This window comes from Enoplosus armatus, chromosome 13, assembly GCF_043641665.1.
Source record: "Enoplosus armatus isolate fEnoArm2 chromosome 13, fEnoArm2.hap1, whole genome shotgun sequence".
NCBI classification, from domain to species: domain Eukaryota; kingdom Metazoa; phylum Chordata; class Actinopteri; order Centrarchiformes; family Enoplosidae; genus Enoplosus; species Enoplosus armatus.
In genome coordinates this window covers 13,421,972-13,438,506 of record NC_092192.1, presented here as the reverse complement: position 1 = coordinate 13,438,506, position 16,535 = coordinate 13,421,972, and the positions used below count along the sequence as shown (strand labels likewise).

The 16,535-nt window shown below is 41.6% G+C and overlaps 2 protein-coding genes across 2 annotated transcripts; both read right to left on the bottom strand.

Moving 5' to 3' along the window:
* Positions 1-649: 649 nt before the first annotated feature.
* rskrb (ribosomal protein S6 kinase related b) lies at positions 650-7,476 on the bottom strand. The gene is made up of 13 exons (XM_070918011.1): positions 7,447-7,476; positions 5,716-6,006; positions 5,480-5,563; positions 4,958-5,026; positions 4,637-4,706; positions 3,571-3,678; positions 3,219-3,259; positions 2,313-2,340; positions 1,956-2,045; positions 1,681-1,769; positions 1,254-1,364; positions 995-1,108; positions 650-886 (listed from the first exon to the last, which is right to left on the bottom strand). The coding sequence occupies exons 1-13, from the start codon at positions 7,474-7,476 to the stop codon at positions 650-652; spliced, it is 1,362 nt and encodes a 453-aa protein (XP_070774112.1).
* An 850-nt stretch (positions 7,477-8,326) lies between these two features.
* On the bottom strand, positions 8,327-15,673 carry cct8 (chaperonin containing TCP1, subunit 8 (theta)). Its single transcript, XM_070917064.1, has 15 exons — positions 15,538-15,673; positions 14,792-14,882; positions 14,580-14,659; positions 14,334-14,483; positions 13,924-14,104; positions 13,749-13,810; positions 13,527-13,664; positions 12,618-12,796; positions 12,174-12,240; positions 11,992-12,079; positions 11,774-11,889; positions 11,489-11,560; positions 11,197-11,361; positions 10,405-10,524; positions 8,327-8,622 (listed from the first exon to the last, which is right to left on the bottom strand). Exons 1-15 carry the CDS (start codon positions 15,595-15,597, stop codon positions 8,551-8,553), a joined length of 1,641 nt encoding a protein of 546 aa, XP_070773165.1. The 5' UTR covers positions 15,598-15,673; the 3' UTR covers positions 8,327-8,550.
* Between the last annotated feature and the right edge of the window lie 862 nt (positions 15,674-16,535).

Below are 16,535 nucleotides of genomic sequence, written 5' to 3'. Positions count from 1 at the left end.
GCATGATCACTCAGAACATGAGGCAAGGAGTTTCTTTTGTCCACTTCTGCCAAAATAATCATGCGACATGAAAATAAAGGCAGAAGCTCAGAGTTACACTTATTTTGTTGAAGGGCTTTGGTTGGATTTCTACTTAACTACATATGACTTGCTGGAAAAAAAAGAAATTCGGTGCATTGTCTTCAACCAGCTTGACTCTTCCATGTGGGGTGAATTTGATAGCAGTCGAACATTATGTATTAACAGGGCAACCATGACCAGTCACTGGAAAATTTAAAGTAGACGGAGAATAGCGCAATCTTTCTTGCGCAACTGTTAAGCAAATACAGTAGGCTTGACAAGGTGCTCATTGGAAAAAAGGCAAACAATTAAAAAAAGGAAAGAATTGTTTCCAGTACATCACAAACCCCCCCCCCCCATAAAACTCACCAATACAAGTGGGGAAGTGGTGTTCTTTTCTCAAATGAATCCTTCCCTTCTGAACTACAGATCCAATTAAATCATAATCAGCTATTTTGGCTTTTACTACATAAGACATTTTAGAAGGCGCACCACACCTGTGTGTAAGGGTGAGTAAGTGTGCAGAAATACATACATGTAGGCCTTTACCTTTAGTGTGTTAGTTACCATACTCTAAACTCAAAGTCCGTCACACAAACACTTCTATGCGTGGGCCTTTTTCCTGAGCAGGCTGCAGTGGGAGCGCCGGGCCGGGGAGCGGCGCAGCTGTGTGAGTTTGTGTGCCGGCGTCCAGCTGTGTGTCCGGTGTGGCGGGAGGGCTGAGGAACGAGTCGTAGTCGAAGCCCTTGAGAGGCTGCAGAGACAAAGTGAGGCCTCGTCGAGCTTTGGCGGCTCGGTCTGGTCTCTCTCTCAGCTCCAGAATCACCTGGACAGGAAACACCACTTCACTTTGCTTTCATATTGAACATTTCTTTAACAAGCTGATTCGTGTTTGAACAACCAAACTGGCTACATTCAGACATTCATCAATTACCTCCACAGGCTGGCGCTGCAGTAGGGCGAGGTCAAAAGTTGTTCCATGGAAGAAGGTTTGGCGTTTGAAACGCTCGAGGGTCTTCAGGCGGCGGGAGGGGGTCTTACACAAAAGCTGGACAGAGAATCGTGTGAAGGACATGATATGACATCAAACTAGCCAAACTGAGCAGTTAGTAGATACTGGTGCACGTAGTCAAATCAGCAGAAGTGTAGATTTGAATGTTTTGTAGCAATATGATTAGACTTTGTGTAATTACCTCGGTTATTAGCAAGGCCAGTGGGGGACTGAAGCTGAGGGGAATTTCATAGGGAAAACTCCTAACTTTCCTCAGCATACTGCAGTGGTCTGACTCTGGAGGCACAGGGAACTGAGGAGAGTTTGAGGTACATGAAGAGAAATAATTCAGGGTGTTTTTACATGTCAAAACATAAGGCTTCTAATGACTAGATTTAACATATCACACTTAATTCACTTAAATCATTGATTTTTAAATGTTTCAAGTTTTCTCACAACGTACACATACGTAATTCAAGAGAAGTGTAAAAGTACCTCATGAAGGAAGCATCAAACACACGCATTTTACACAATCTTCTTTTACAGCAAAATTCAAGCTCAGCTACGTCACTGAAAGAATAATTGTGAGTAATATCTGCTTATCATGCCTACTGGCAACAACACCTCACCTTCCCAGTAACCAATGAGAAAAGCAGAATTCCCAGCGACCACCAATCAGCTGCATGGTTGTAGGGTCCGCCACTCAGCACCTCTGGGGCTGCAGAGCAGACAGAGCATGCTCACAGCACTGGATGTACTATATATTTGTACATTAATACATTCCCTTCCTTGTATAATAGATTAAAATAAGGCAAGAAATGTTAGTCTGTTAATGTGTCCCAGCAGCTCTGGTGGGATTAGCTACAGAGGTGGATGTGGATAGATGTGGTGGAATATTTCTCACCCATATATTGGATGGTTCCACAAATGGTAAAAGCTCTTCCTCCTCTCTCCAGGCGACGGGACAAACCAAAGTCAGCTAAGCGGAGGTGTCCTAGAACAGACCATTTTATCTACATCATTATGTGCACGTGACATGAGTCTCTAAATTCAGATTCTTCTTATATTGTTATTATTCACATCGTAATCTGATCGCATTAGTGAATGTAATTGGATACAAAGGCTGTTCCCTCTCAGTGCTAACAGATGTACTGTTTGCATTAATGTGCGTTGACTGACAGCTGAGCACGGTCAGGATGTTCTCTGGAAGATTCTGTGCACCAGAGCAATGCTGCTCTCTGCTGGGGAAGTGTCGACTCACCGTTGTCTGTCAGCAGGATGTTCTCCATCTACAAAAAGAGTGCCAAAAAGATTGAATTAGACACCCATCCATGTTTACCAATGTACTAAATCAACTATATTAAGAAAAATAACCTCGCAGCAGATGTCCCTGGGCCTTGGATTTCTTATTTTCATTAATAATTTGTTAATGAATTCTTATTCTACACACAAGGTTGGTCATTTTAATCGTACAAAAAAGAAAATTCAAAGTGATCTGTAGCAAATAGCTGGTCAGGAAAAACACATCATATACTGTATTTTAACTGCATTGGTACATTATAATAAAATATAAATGTACAAGAGGAAATGTTTTAATTTAATGGATTAAACACAAGAACTAACACAGTGATTAACAATGTGTGTTGACAGATCAGGAAACGCTTTATGTTAATGAATAGATCTACTCTGAACTGGTAGAAGAAATCTCTCAATTATAAAGCCCTCCTAAACTTTATGGTTTAGTAAGATAAAAACAGAAATAGACTTTTTTTTTAAAAAACATGAACGCTGCACAATGACTGCTGAGTTGGCTGTTCACATGTGAAGCATGTAAGTAGGGCAGTTACTTGGAAAAACTAGGAAAAAAGCCCTCATCAGGATAAACTTCTGTCTGTAGCATGTCTTTTCTTTCTTCTGCTATTTGGTGCACAATCTATTTAAAATGTTGCTCATAAACACGTTTGATATTTTGCATTTGGTTTTGCATCTATGTTAATGGATGATGTCTTGTTAAATTGTTTATGTTTGATAAATAGAGGTGTCTTGTTTTCTCCCGTTTGTAATCTTTGTTAAAAAAGAAATACATTTGTTTGCAGTTTTTACCATTAATCATAATAAACACTCTGTCATTTTGGTCCCATACTTGTGAATGACCTCCCTCTCTTACCTTCACATCTCTGTGGATGATCCCAAAGTCATGCAGAAAGCCTGCGAAAATCCAGCAAAGAAGAACAAAAATACAAAACTCAACCAGAGAATGGAAATGTTTCAAATCCATCACTCTGTCTTCCTTCAGGCATATTAAAAAAACATGGCACTGCTTTGTTGCTGTGGGAGATCCTTTGAGGGCTCATCTCATTTTAATTAGACCTCTTTTTATAATTACTAATTACTTACAATTAAACACCGTTAGCTATGGAAATGTAGCTGTAGACATCTCTGATCTAATTAAGATATGTGAGGAGAAAGGTGCAGGTGTATAATATGTAAGTAGGTTGAACCATTTGTAGCACACTCACCAAGCGCACAGCCCAGCTCGGCTGCAAACACTCGCACTGTGCCCTCGGTAAACTGGCCGATCATCTGCCAGTAGGTGTACAGGTCTCCCGTGCTGCAGTAGTCACACACTGTGGGAGTACAGACAGCATTAAAGACATGCCTCTGTCATGTAGTGTGAGGTGTGAGGGGTAGTGAAGGTCAGCGGGATGTGGAACGCACACTGGTGAAAGAAATTAGGAAAGAGGAGTGAGGACAGTGTAAAACTTCCTCTGCGATTTACTGGAGTCTGGTTCTAGTCTGCCAAGCACACAGTTTTTAAAAATAAAGGTAAAAAGTGGGTTGGGGGGCAGAAGTGAATAGGAAGTGTGTGTCTGGAATAATGGATCACCCCTTTCTACTTGGAGATAGTAATTACTTTTGGATTGCTGCTATGGGCTACAATAGAAGGAAGGAAAATGTTTGGCCTTGACATCGCTGACTGAGCTGCTACACAACAGAGGTACACTAAGAAGTCAACAATAATTTTCTGCAGATGAAGGCCTCAAGAAGCCGCCCTCCGTAATCCAGGAGCGTGGCTTTATATAGTCTTGATTTGCTCCAAATGTGCCCCATATCGACATGTATGGCTTAATGATTCAGTGATGATTCACTGTCTAAGCGAGCAGGGGCGTCCTCTCTTTTGAATGTGACACGTGTGTTCTTGTTGAGCTACAGCAGCGTTCAACATCTGGTCCCCGGGCTAACGCGGCTCTTTTCACAGGGGGTGGGGAAGCAAACAAACTGGGTCACACTTTCTGAGTCAGTGGCTGATTTGGAAAAAAAAAGGGTAAATGCTCTGGAGAGGAGAGGAAAAGGGGAGCAAAGCAGATACAGGATGCACAGGCAGTGGTAGATCGGGATTGCCGGGTTGTAGGGGTTATAGTAAAAAAAGAACAAAACCTATGTGTCTGATGTTCATCATGTTCTAGGTGTCGGGTTGGGATTCTGGGCAAGACTACCAGTGTTAAGGTGAGAAAAGGTGGAGTGAGGGGTTTTTTGGATTGTGGATCTGGGTTGGATTGGGTCACTGGTCTCTGGCGGACTCACTAATGTAGAGGTGGCGTTGAGTCTGCCAGCAGTCCTGGAGGTCATGGACAAATGGATGGCGAACCTGACGCTGCGGGCAAAAGTCCAAGATCAACCAGAAAAATCTCAATTTTGGCCACCGATCAAAGAGAGGTCCGTACTTTTTTCCTGACTGGGTCCAACTAGTTTTCTGAGATTTTTACTTCACTTCAGGTCTTGTTGGTGAAATGACTCAAAATTGGAATTAGACATGAAACTAGTTAAAATTAGACATCACAGACTGATTACAGTGTAAAAACTACAAACTCGCAATGATTTTCAAGGCCTGTTCTTTATACCCACCTGGACTATAACTTCTTCCTTTGACTGCTCTAGGACCCCGAGTCGTAGAATCTCTGATTTAGGTATAACCTGTTGGCCGATAAAAACACTGAGATGAAATAAAGGCTACACAGGACTCACACAAGGATTTTGACATACACAAAAATATTTCAAAATTATAGTTTACTACAACAATCTCATTGGTGTGTATGTTAAAGGCCTCAATGACTACAGTTAAAATGGCAAGTCCTGACTTTTTGACCATTAAAAAGTACTTTTTAGTGATGTATGTAGGTCATCACTGTCTTTAAAGGTTTTTACTGCACATAACATTCTGTATTTCTTTTATTTTCAGCTTAACAGGCCTACAAATAGTCACAAAGTAAAAATAGTATTAAGTCAAAACACAGACCGTGTCTTTCAACTAAAACGTATTTGCACGTAGCCTATCATTTTCATGAATTCATAAATTGGCTGTACATTCATGGCTCTGATCAATCAAACAACCACAATTTAAATGTGAGAATCAGACAGAAGACTCACTTTTACAGCATATGTTTTCTGTTTGGTCTTGTCCTTCACTTTCAGAATGGGTCCAAATGAACCTTTGGCGATGTAACTCAACACCTGGTGGAGCAAAAAACAGTGACAGAGATGGAGAGAAAGAAATCAAGTGAAAACATCAGAGACAAGCCAGGTGAAAAGGTAAAAATGGATTCATTGTCCAATCACATCAAGCCTTGCACATTATTGGCATCTATGCTGGAACTGGGGTCTACCTGAAAGTGTTCGTGCCCAGGCACAGTTTTGTGGGGGAATTCAGGTAGGAACATGGTGATGAACCCTGGCAGGCTCCATTCCGCTCTCAGCTTGTCTGGGCCGACTCCCGCCAACCTCAGGACGTGCTCTGGGATGTCGGGGGCCTTGCCTTGGAGCATTCGGCGCTGGCCCAGACGCAGGGCAGGTGGGGCAAGGCGACAGAGGCCGGCTGGGATAGACAGACCCATGCTGGAGAGGAAGCCACGCCATCCAGATGAGAAGTCCTCATTCTCCTGCCCTTCAGCTGGCCTCTGTAGGGGTCACAGGGGAGGAGGATGCACCAAGAAGCAGTTATGTTGCAGGTTAGGAGATGGTGCTGCAGGTGTGACAAGAAAAAAACAGCATACAGCTCTGTGGAGTTATTACCCTGAATGATTATGATGATCTGGGATGACATTTGAAAACATCCTTTCATGTGAATTTCCTACAAAGATCTTAAAGGGCCTCAGCGTTTCTGCATTAGCCAACTTCTAGTCTCAAATTGACAAACACTGTTAATCCAGGGACTGTTCACTGCACACAGTGTTGGGGCTGTTTTACGCAAGAACAAGTATCAACACTTATCGAGGCGGGCGTGCACTGCTAAAAGCAACGTCCTTCTTTTACTTGACCTTTTGGGAGTTCATAGCCCAGACACTCATGCGCCAACAGTGCCGGTATGAGCCATGCAGGACAAAGGGAGGCTTTTTAAACATGTGCATATTCAAACGTTGCTTCATAAACTCACACTGGAGAGCTGCTCAGTGCAAACACAGCACCTCTGCTGTTGGTTTACAGTGCGTGACCAATTGGACATATTCTGTATATGATATGAAGTTATTTTCCACGGTTCATCCAAATCTACTTCTCAGAATTGCCTGCAGCTGCAAGACCTAACATACAAAATCCAATCTCTTCCTCCTACAAAATATTTCCCACTATATGATCAGTCTAACTTAAACCAGAGGCTACATCGCACTTTCACTTGCTATTTTGAGACCTTGTGCAAACCCCCTTAAATGCATCAGTGGAGCTCATCAGATTAGTTTCACTTAACCATTCTGCTCTCATTTGTGATTTAACAGGAGGAAAAACAAACTCCTGGTCTACATCCAATCTGCAGTCACTCGGTCACAGAGCCCCTCTCCCCCCCTGGGCTGCACAGCAGATCTGATGCTCTGTGGTGCAAGATGTGTGTAATCAACCGTGCAAGATGTTATTATCATCTGAGCCAAATGAAGGGACACATCTATAGTCACTCAACAGCAATAACTGTTGTCAATGTCACATCCGCCTGACGTCTGTCAAGAGACTCAGCAATGTTGGGGTTTAATTTGGACACTGTATGTTATAATGTGTTCAATCGCCAATAGATTTTTAATGTCAATACCGGAAGCGTGACGACTTCGCCTTCAAAGTAAAATCATAGAGATTACAGGCACTTTGGAAGACAACGGAAAATGTTTTTTTTATGGATATTATAAAGTGTAATATTGATTACCTACTAACTTATCATTACACTATTTGATTACACTTTAGTGCAATGTGCTGTTATCGCAAACGTGCCCTGCCACACACACACACACACCGCCATGCAGGATTGGCACCGTGATTACTGCCTGGTGATTTCGGGAACAAAATCATCGCCATGGAAACAGGGAACCCCCCCACGTGCGTCACACCTTAGCAACCAGGAATTTCGCTCAACTCACCTTCCTGTTTTTACTGCCGTCGGCCCCCATCAGTGTGACCGGACATCAGCACTGTAACGTCGGTGCGACACCTGCTCCTCATCCAGGCACTTGACGGTAGCCGATCCACAGTTTCATGCGCTACACACAGACTACTGCGAGGGTTTTAAGAAGCTAATTTATGCTCTATATTAGCAACCTGCAGTTGGTCAGTTTTTCCGGGGCAAAATGTGATAAGATATGGCGACATAAAAACAAGTTAATCCCGACTATGGGCGACGTCAGCGCAAATCCGCCCACAGCTTTTGCCATCCAATGAAACGGCAACCTGGTGGAGTTGAGCTCCCCCTGCTGCTCTCTGAATTACTGCCGCAGAAATAAATTCTACAAATCAGTAGCACTTTCTATTATAGTTTGCATCATTAGTCTGGCGGGCCTCATTGCAGAGAACTCATAAATGCATGCATCAATAAAACTATGAATGCATTCTGTGGCACCGAATGATACATATCCAATAGACCTGTCCATTCAATTCTTCCGTTCACTTGTTCTAAAAATAAACCAGTGCATACATAATTTCTGCTGCCTCGACACGATGTTAAGAGCAAACCCCACAGGGCAACATCATGCATGTTTGTAGCATGAGCAGGGAGCACAGCATGGTGCTGGTTTGTGAGCTCCAAGGGAAGGTGCAATTTAACAGGATGCAATCAAATGACACGCGAAGTGTGCAGAACTGGGCCATAATAGCACCAACTGCAACCCCATCCTAACATCACTTCTGTAAATCTATGATGAAACAATCACCAAGAACCAACAATGCAAACTGCCAACACAAAACATTACAATTACAGCACACAGCTGAGAGACACAAAGTAAAATCAAAATCCAAAGCAAGACATGACAGCGCAAGTGCCTTTTATTTGGGACTAAGAACAAAAAAAAAAGAGCAAACAGTGCCATCCGTACATTTTACTTTCACATATGACTTTGTTAACCAATGTATGGTCATTTCTACAAAATAAACCAAACGGTTGAGCTTTAAATAAACAAGTAGAAAAGGTTTTGTGAATCCATGTGGGAGCGTTCAGGGTTAAAAGGAGCATCAGCTGGATGGCATCAGACTCAGTCGTCCTCATCGAAGTCCTTCCTGCCCTGGGGAGCTTTGGGTCCCCCTGCTGGTTTGGCCATGATGATCTGAGAGGAGAAAAGACGGTGGTCAGACAGTCAGTCAGGCTAGAAATCAAGAGCACTGAGATCCACGCAGCAGGCTGTGGGCTCTGAGGCAGGGAGGGAGGTCATCGACTGACACTGAAACATACCTTAGACAGAAGTTAGCATGGGAAAAGAATATTAATTGGCTTGAAGAATGTGACAGTTTACTGAGCGTGGCATTAAGGATTTAGTTTTTGGTCCTTTAAGCCATTTCATTTGAAATGTTTGCCACAGCACAAACACATTGAAATAACCAAATTGTGGCCACAAATCTTTGTTTAAACTCATAAGCTCAAATACTGGCTTTGAACAATACTTTCAAAGTAATAGATGCGATTTAAATCCCTACAGATGCCAAGGAGGGTTTATGGTGATTACATATTCATGGATTTCATATGCGGATATGTTAGCTCTAAGAGTGATATGTGCTACAAAAGGAAAAACGCAATGAATGCCCAAATGAATGACTAAAATAAATAAATAAAATCACCATAACAAAATAAGTTTTTAAGTCTCAAAGCTGGGAATAACCACGGCACTTGAGGAACTCATTTCACAAAATCTATTCAAATTGAAACATAGAGAACAAAGTAATGTGCCTGCGAATAATCTTGATTTTTATTGTAACTTCAAACATATATGGAGACACAGCTGAGATGTTTAATGTAATCAGAGCAGCTTCTCAGTAAAAATCAAGGGGACAGGAAGTGGAAGCTCTGGTAGAGTGATGAAACACTTTCCATGAGAAATGGACTCATCTGGGATTTTCTTGAAGGAGGTGTAAATAATCTCAGACTCTACTGGTAACTGTTACGATGTACTCCAGACAACAAAGCCACTTCAGCCTCCGGAGCCCTGCATTTCATTTACATGTTCCCTTTGAATCATATTATCTTGCATGCAACATCTTCTAAATTCTGCACTTGCCTGAGGACAACCACTGCAATGAAAAGAGGGCATGCAGCATGCTATCAAACCACAGTGTATCAGTTTTGTGCAAATTTAGAGTGATTTAGTCTGCTGTCATTGACACACCTGCTGCAACTTTACAACATTTCTCTTCAGTGAGTTCTGTATCACACCCAGTGTTAGTGGTGACAGGCAAAAAACCAAACACTTCACAACTTCAGAGTCCTGTGAGTGAGTGAGCACATCCGAGTGAGTTCTCCAAGTCAAAAAACACACACACACACACACATTCCAGGACCTACTGACAGAGGGTGTGTTAGCGCCCTCTAATGGTGAGATTCAAATTTATCAGGAGCTTCGTCCCAATCGTCCTTGTCCCAGTGGCCTCTCTGCTTGGGAGCCCTGGGTCCCCCTGCAGCCTTAGCCATGATGATCTACATCGCACATACACACACTCTAACGTTAACTATCTGGAGACTCATTCACATAGGGCCCCCCAGTAACACTTCACCTGCTCAATTTAAGAACATCATTACCTTTACATTAATTATAAACTCAAATAAAACAAAACAATAAAAAAGTAATCTGTCGTTTGTGTATAAACCTGAGGAGAGACAGGAAATGTTAAACCTGGATCCTTCGTTAAGAAACACAAATAAATAAGACTCTTGGACATAAAAGAAATTTGGAGCACCTGTATCTAGTCCACACTACAAATAAAGCGAGGACTTTGCATTGTGTTGTGGCTTTGACTACTTTTGTTGACATGTACTTGTACATAAAATATTTCCTTCTTTGTGGCTGCTTTTGATTAGATATCTGTCATGAGGAGTATTTGAGAGTTTGTGTACACACCTGGTCAACCCTCAGTACTGTGATGGCAGCATTGGTGGCCAGTTTGATGCCCCAGTGTTTGACCAGGTAAGGCTCCAAAATGCCACATTCAAGCATGTCCTTCAAAGCGGGGCCTTCTCCCTAAAGACAACATCACATCCATGGCATCAGTCATCAGAACCAAACACAGACACATGCAGCTCAACACATGTATAAAGAAATGCAATGGGTTTCTCTACATTCAGGAAAAGTGAGAGGTTAACATGAATTTTTGGAGTTGTTTCTGTAATATAGTAGCCACAAGCTAAATGTCCATGATTAAGCATAACAGGCTACATTTTTTAATGTTAAAAAGGCCATTATGGACTATAACCTCATATTTCAAATTTATTTTGCACTGAAAAAATAAATACATTTCTGAGTAATATGGCAAGGGCATGTTATAAACTATAACTGTTGCTGCAATTGTTTTTTTTTTTTATCAGTGCCATAGATCATCTTCAAAGACCTTCAATGTGATTTTCAAATCAAGCCGTACAGTGTTTTGTGGTAGTGACTGAGGTAATTCATAGTGGTCTATTCCAGAAAAAAAAAACTTTTCTTCTTAAGGCAAAGACTGAAAAACAAAGAAAGCTATGGCTTTTTTACTTTGTTGATGAGTAAGTCAGTTTTGATAGCCACACATCTTTAATTTTCAATATGAAATGCCCTTTTTTTTTGAGTAAAATTTGTTTTTTGTTTTTTTTAGGCAATATAACTAGTCAATAAATCATAAATTAAGTCATAAGGTTATACTCGTGTACACATACGTACCTCAATGTCGAAGCCCATGTTTTTGTTTCCCTCATGATGTGCAGAGTACAGTTTAGAGATGAGCTCGCTCGCCTTCACACCAGAGTTCTCAGCCAGCGCGCGTGGCAAAGTCTCGAAGGCTTCAGCAAACTTCTTAATGGCATACTGCTCCAGACCCGGGCAGGACTACAGAGAGGAAAAAAGAAAAAGACGTAATGTTTCTGCAGCCAGTGATGCAGTAAAGACAAAAAGGATTGGAGAGGCATTAGCCTGAACCTAGTGCAGTTTAGTTAATGTACTAAAATCTGCGTACCTCTCCATATGAGGTGAGCTGCTTGGCCAGCTCAATCTCAGTGGCTCCTGCTCCAGGTATCAGTCGTTTGTCCTAGAGATGGTGAATAACACAGAAACTGTAGCTGTTGTGCAGGCCAAACATTAAATGAAAAAAAAATTAAAGGGGTTCTTTTCAATGTGGCATATTTATCTTTTCTGCCAACAAAAAAATGACCATACTATATTTTTTACTGACTCTTTAAATTTATATTTCTCATTACCAAAGCTGCAAAAAATCCTACAGTGGTTTATTGTGTTGACTTACCCTGACCAGAACCTTGAAGGTGTTGACTCCATCATCTACAGCCCTCTCAATGTCATCCATCAGGTTGTCCGTGGAGCCTCTGATCACCACCGTTGAGATGGCACCATCCTCTTTCTCTGTTTAAAACAAATCAAGACCGAACAACATGTTGAGCCTAAGCCTCCTACAGAGCAAAAGATCAGGTTTAAAATGAAGACTCATCATCAAGACTGATTTACCATGTTTGAAGACCACCACCTGAGTGTCCCCAACCTCTGACAGGCACACGTTGTCACAGTGACCCATCTCCTCTGGAGTTGGAGCCGTCTAAGAAAGCGGAAAAGCATCATCACACATGATTTAATGGTCAGTTTTATTGTGGTTCAAATACCTGATCCGAGTGAAACATGGCGACACTCACCATCCTGGGCAATGCTACAGCTCCCACAGTCTTGCATAACCTCCTCAGGTCCCACTTGGAGTTAAGCCTGATGGGGAAATGAGAATTTAGGGCTGGGAAGTACACTGTGATAGAAGGTATACTACCATAAAGACTTTGTAATACCTTTACAATAACAATACTGTCATCAATCATGTAGATTTTTTCCCCCCAATAATAATAAAATTACAGATGTGTGGCGACAACCAACACATGATAATGACAATATCAGATAATAGCCCCAAGGAAGATTACTGTATGTATTTCACATACTGAAATCTGTCTCTCTTTTTGATGACAATGCTTTCACTTGGAGCAGAAACAAAATGCCATCCATTGTAATGCGCGCATTTTTAGACAGGCGACCCATATATTCCCGCTGACCTTCTAGCTATGATCACTTGATAATTAACACTTATTTCTTACCTGACCACCATGAGCTTGTACTTGTTGGCGTAGTGCAGCGCCATGTCAGCCACTTTCCCCCCAGTTACCACCACATTGGCACCAGCCTCCTTGATAGCCTTCACCTGAGCCTCCATCATATCCTCCTCTCCCTTACTGAAGTCCACGAGCTCCTGTGCGTTATTTATCAGCACTGTGCCCTATGAGACGGATAAGACTAGTGTTAGTGCCAAGATCTGTACCTTAATAGGGCTGAGTGTATCAACACCACAACTTTCTAAACCCCTGACAGCAGGCCTTTTTCACAGTAGACATTTTGATTGGTCATAGTAGAAAAGGCATTGGTGTTACTAATAACATTAACAATGGCTCCGTTCTATTCAAATGTCCCAGTAAGTCATGACAATGCAACAGTGAGGCAGCATGCACAATACCAGGACAATGAAACCGAAGCAGCTAAATGGAATTCAACCATCATTCATTTTGTCATTTACACCTGTGCTTTTCCTAATGTGACATATCAAAGACTCTTCTGTGAAAAAGGCCTAAAATATTGGGACATGAGCTCTTGAGAAACTCAACCATGTAGATGTCTAAAATAAAACAGGAAAGAAATCTCATTTAAAATTTTAAAATCATTCTTTGTCTAAATACTGAAAAGTAGCTTACAAATGTGATCTTGGTAATATATCTCTACTTTCTTGCAAAAAGAAGAAAACCACTCGTGTCTCTTCTCTTTGGAGAGGCGAAAAAAATTCAGATCCTATAGCTAATTATTTTAGGCCAAATGTGGAATGTGTCACATGTAAAACTGACCCATACTCAAGAGACCAGAGTATGTTAGAGCATAAAATTTAAGCTTTGTTAATTTCTAGTTCCTGTTGGTCAGATTTCTCTAAAGCATTGAAGAGAGACTGAAGTATTCATTACCTTGGTCTCTGTCACCATGCAGTCAAAGGGGCAGGAGAAGACGGCGATCTTGGCATCTTTAACTGATGTGACGTCTCCCTCTGCCTCCTTCTTAAAAACCATGCCATGTAGCATGGAGGACGCTGTCACCCCACAACCCTGAAAACACCACAGACATTAACTTAGAGGCAAACAACACACACACACAAATGCAAAATATATTCAATGGATAATGCTGCTTACCAAAATCTTGCATACTCTGACGCTATCAACATTGAAATTGCCAGACTCTGGGAAGATGGACACTGTAGCACAAACAAGAAAAGAAAGTCAGAGAAATACAAAATAAATACTACCATCAAGTTAATTATATTTGACAGCCCTAGCCTGGTTTAGGTAGTCTGGATTGCTGACTCACCACAGGCCTGTGCGATGAGGTTGGCAAGGAAGTCTTCGTTGCCGTACTGTTTACTGATGACTGCTGTACGGATGAGAGCTGTTGCCTCATTAACATCATGGAGGTTCTTGGCTGAGGAACATACGCAGTCTGGCAGGATCTCTTGAGCTTTTTTACATGCTTTCTCATAGCCTTCAATCACCTGTGGCAAAGAGGAGAGGAGACACTGAGCAACTGCAGCAATTCATTTCTTTGGAATGCAAAAATGTATGTTTTTGCAGTCTACCATATCAATATCAGTCTGATATATACTGCAAATATTTAGCTGATTTGTATACAGTACATTCGTGTTTTTTCTACGCGTGTAACACTTGACTTTACTCAAAGTACAAACAAGAAATTGACGATGTTCAGTGACTACATTTGTTTACCTCTGACACAGACAGGCCCATCCTGAGCAGCTCTTCAGCCAGCTCCAGCAGAGCTCCAGCAAACACCAGGACAAAATTTGTACCGTCTCCAACCTCCTGCTCTTGCATGTGGGATGCCATCACAATCATTTTGGCTGCTGGGTGCTGCACCTATAAAACAAAATGACATTCACGAAAACAGTTAGATCCCCTCATTTATAAATCATTCCTGTATGCAGTGTGTTGCACAACATTAGGTTTCTTCACCTCGAGCTCTCTGAGAATCGTTGCGGCGTCATTGGTGACAAACAGCTTCTCCAAGTGGTTGATGACCATTTTGTTCATACCTGAAAGGCAACAATGTTATAGTTTAGCCATCACTGATCATGTTGTCACGCCAATATCAGAGGAGATATGAGGTCAAACCACAAAGGAAGGCTTAATACAAATATATCTTACTGTAGGAGGAGAGTGCTTACCGTTTGGTCCATAGGCGGTGCGTGTGGTCTGAGAAAGCTCCTTGCAGGCTCTGATGTTACGAAAGACTGCCTCTTCAAGCCCTGAATAGTGCTGCATCAGAGAACAACATAATAGTGTGTCACTTTTCAAAAGAGGTGCATTACATTTTATTAGTTAGTCCAAGTCAGACAAATAATTATTGATATTCTTCCTAATAACCAATGGAAAGCAACTTGTATCATCAGATTTTAATGGATTTATAAGCAAAGTCGTGGGAATATGAGCTGTAACCAACATTATTGTGGACTAGGAAAAAATATTTGCATCGGCAGCGACAACTTGAACTCACAGATATATGAGTTAAAGCATCTAGCTAAGCTAACCCAAAACAGGAAGCATCAGCATCTCTGAGCAGCCAGACACAGCCGAGGTGACGATCAAAGCCTCAGCTCTGACAAGTTAGCTAAACGCTAACTGGGTGTGACTGCTGTCTGGGAGTCAGTTATCACTGCCGCTACAACGCTGCAGACATATACAGCAGGTTTAAATGCTGGAAGGCACGGGGAAAAGACGCAGAAACCAGCCTGTTGTCCATCACAACATCCCCGGGTCCAGCAGCTCCTAGCGGCCTGGCTGCCTTCTAGAACTCTCGCACATGACTGTGAATGAGCGTGCTAACTCAGAGGCTAACGCTAGCTAGCATGCTAGTTCACAAAGTAGACACTGAAAGCTACCCAACTACTCCAACACACTGATTTAACCCCACCTTGGCTCCATCCTTCAACATTTGGGCAAAGCCCGGAGCTTTGGGAACGTGGAGGGCCATTTTCCGATGTTTAGCTGCCCCGGTATCCTAGAGAAGGTAGCCGCGGCGTGGTTCAGCTGTGCGTACAAAGCCGGAGAGACAGAGGAAGAGCGATTTCAGCGAGGCGTGGGGCTAAAGACGGCAAACAACAAGGGACAAACTGAGCGATTCTCGATTCACTTGCTGTGTCATGGGGGAACTCTTGCCTTTGTGGTGGCCATATAAAAAAAATCATCAGAAGTGTTAGACTTATATAACATATATACTTCTGATTTTTTATTTACTTGTAAAGTAACTAAAACTAACGTAGAAATACTCCTATAAATCCAGCATATTTTTGTAAAAGTAAAAATACAAGTAGTATCTTCAAAATACAGTAATAAAAGTATAAAAATTAAAGTCAGTTAAAGTGTTTGTCAGTGTAAAATATACTTTGTTACTTTCCACAAGATTATGATATAAAATTACTATATTCAATAAATTGTAGTATAATAAGTAATATTTTTCAAATACATTTTCATTGACCAGCTTAATTTACATACATAACATTTTTCAGTTGTTTTGCGTTGTATGTGTCGAGGATCTGGATCTGGTTCTAGCAGTATAAGTAATATGGACACACATACAGATCACTAGAACAATAACCGTACACATCATTTTAGACAATGTAGACATTTTACAATAGCAAGTGAGTGACATTAGTAATCATGTGTCATCAATAACAGGAAGGTATTCTTTTGGTACAACAACCCAAATTACAATTACCATGTGTTGCAATAATAACATAATAAAAACAAGGCTTGGGTTGTTGAAGCTTATAGGTTTTATTGTGATTTTTTTTCCACATTTAGGCACAATGTCTCCCTTTCTCTTATCACTGCAGAAAAGTTGGTACAAATACACTGAAATGGCAGAGAGAAGAGTGTTTGGCTTCCTTTGATGTTGCTTGTTTGACAGTC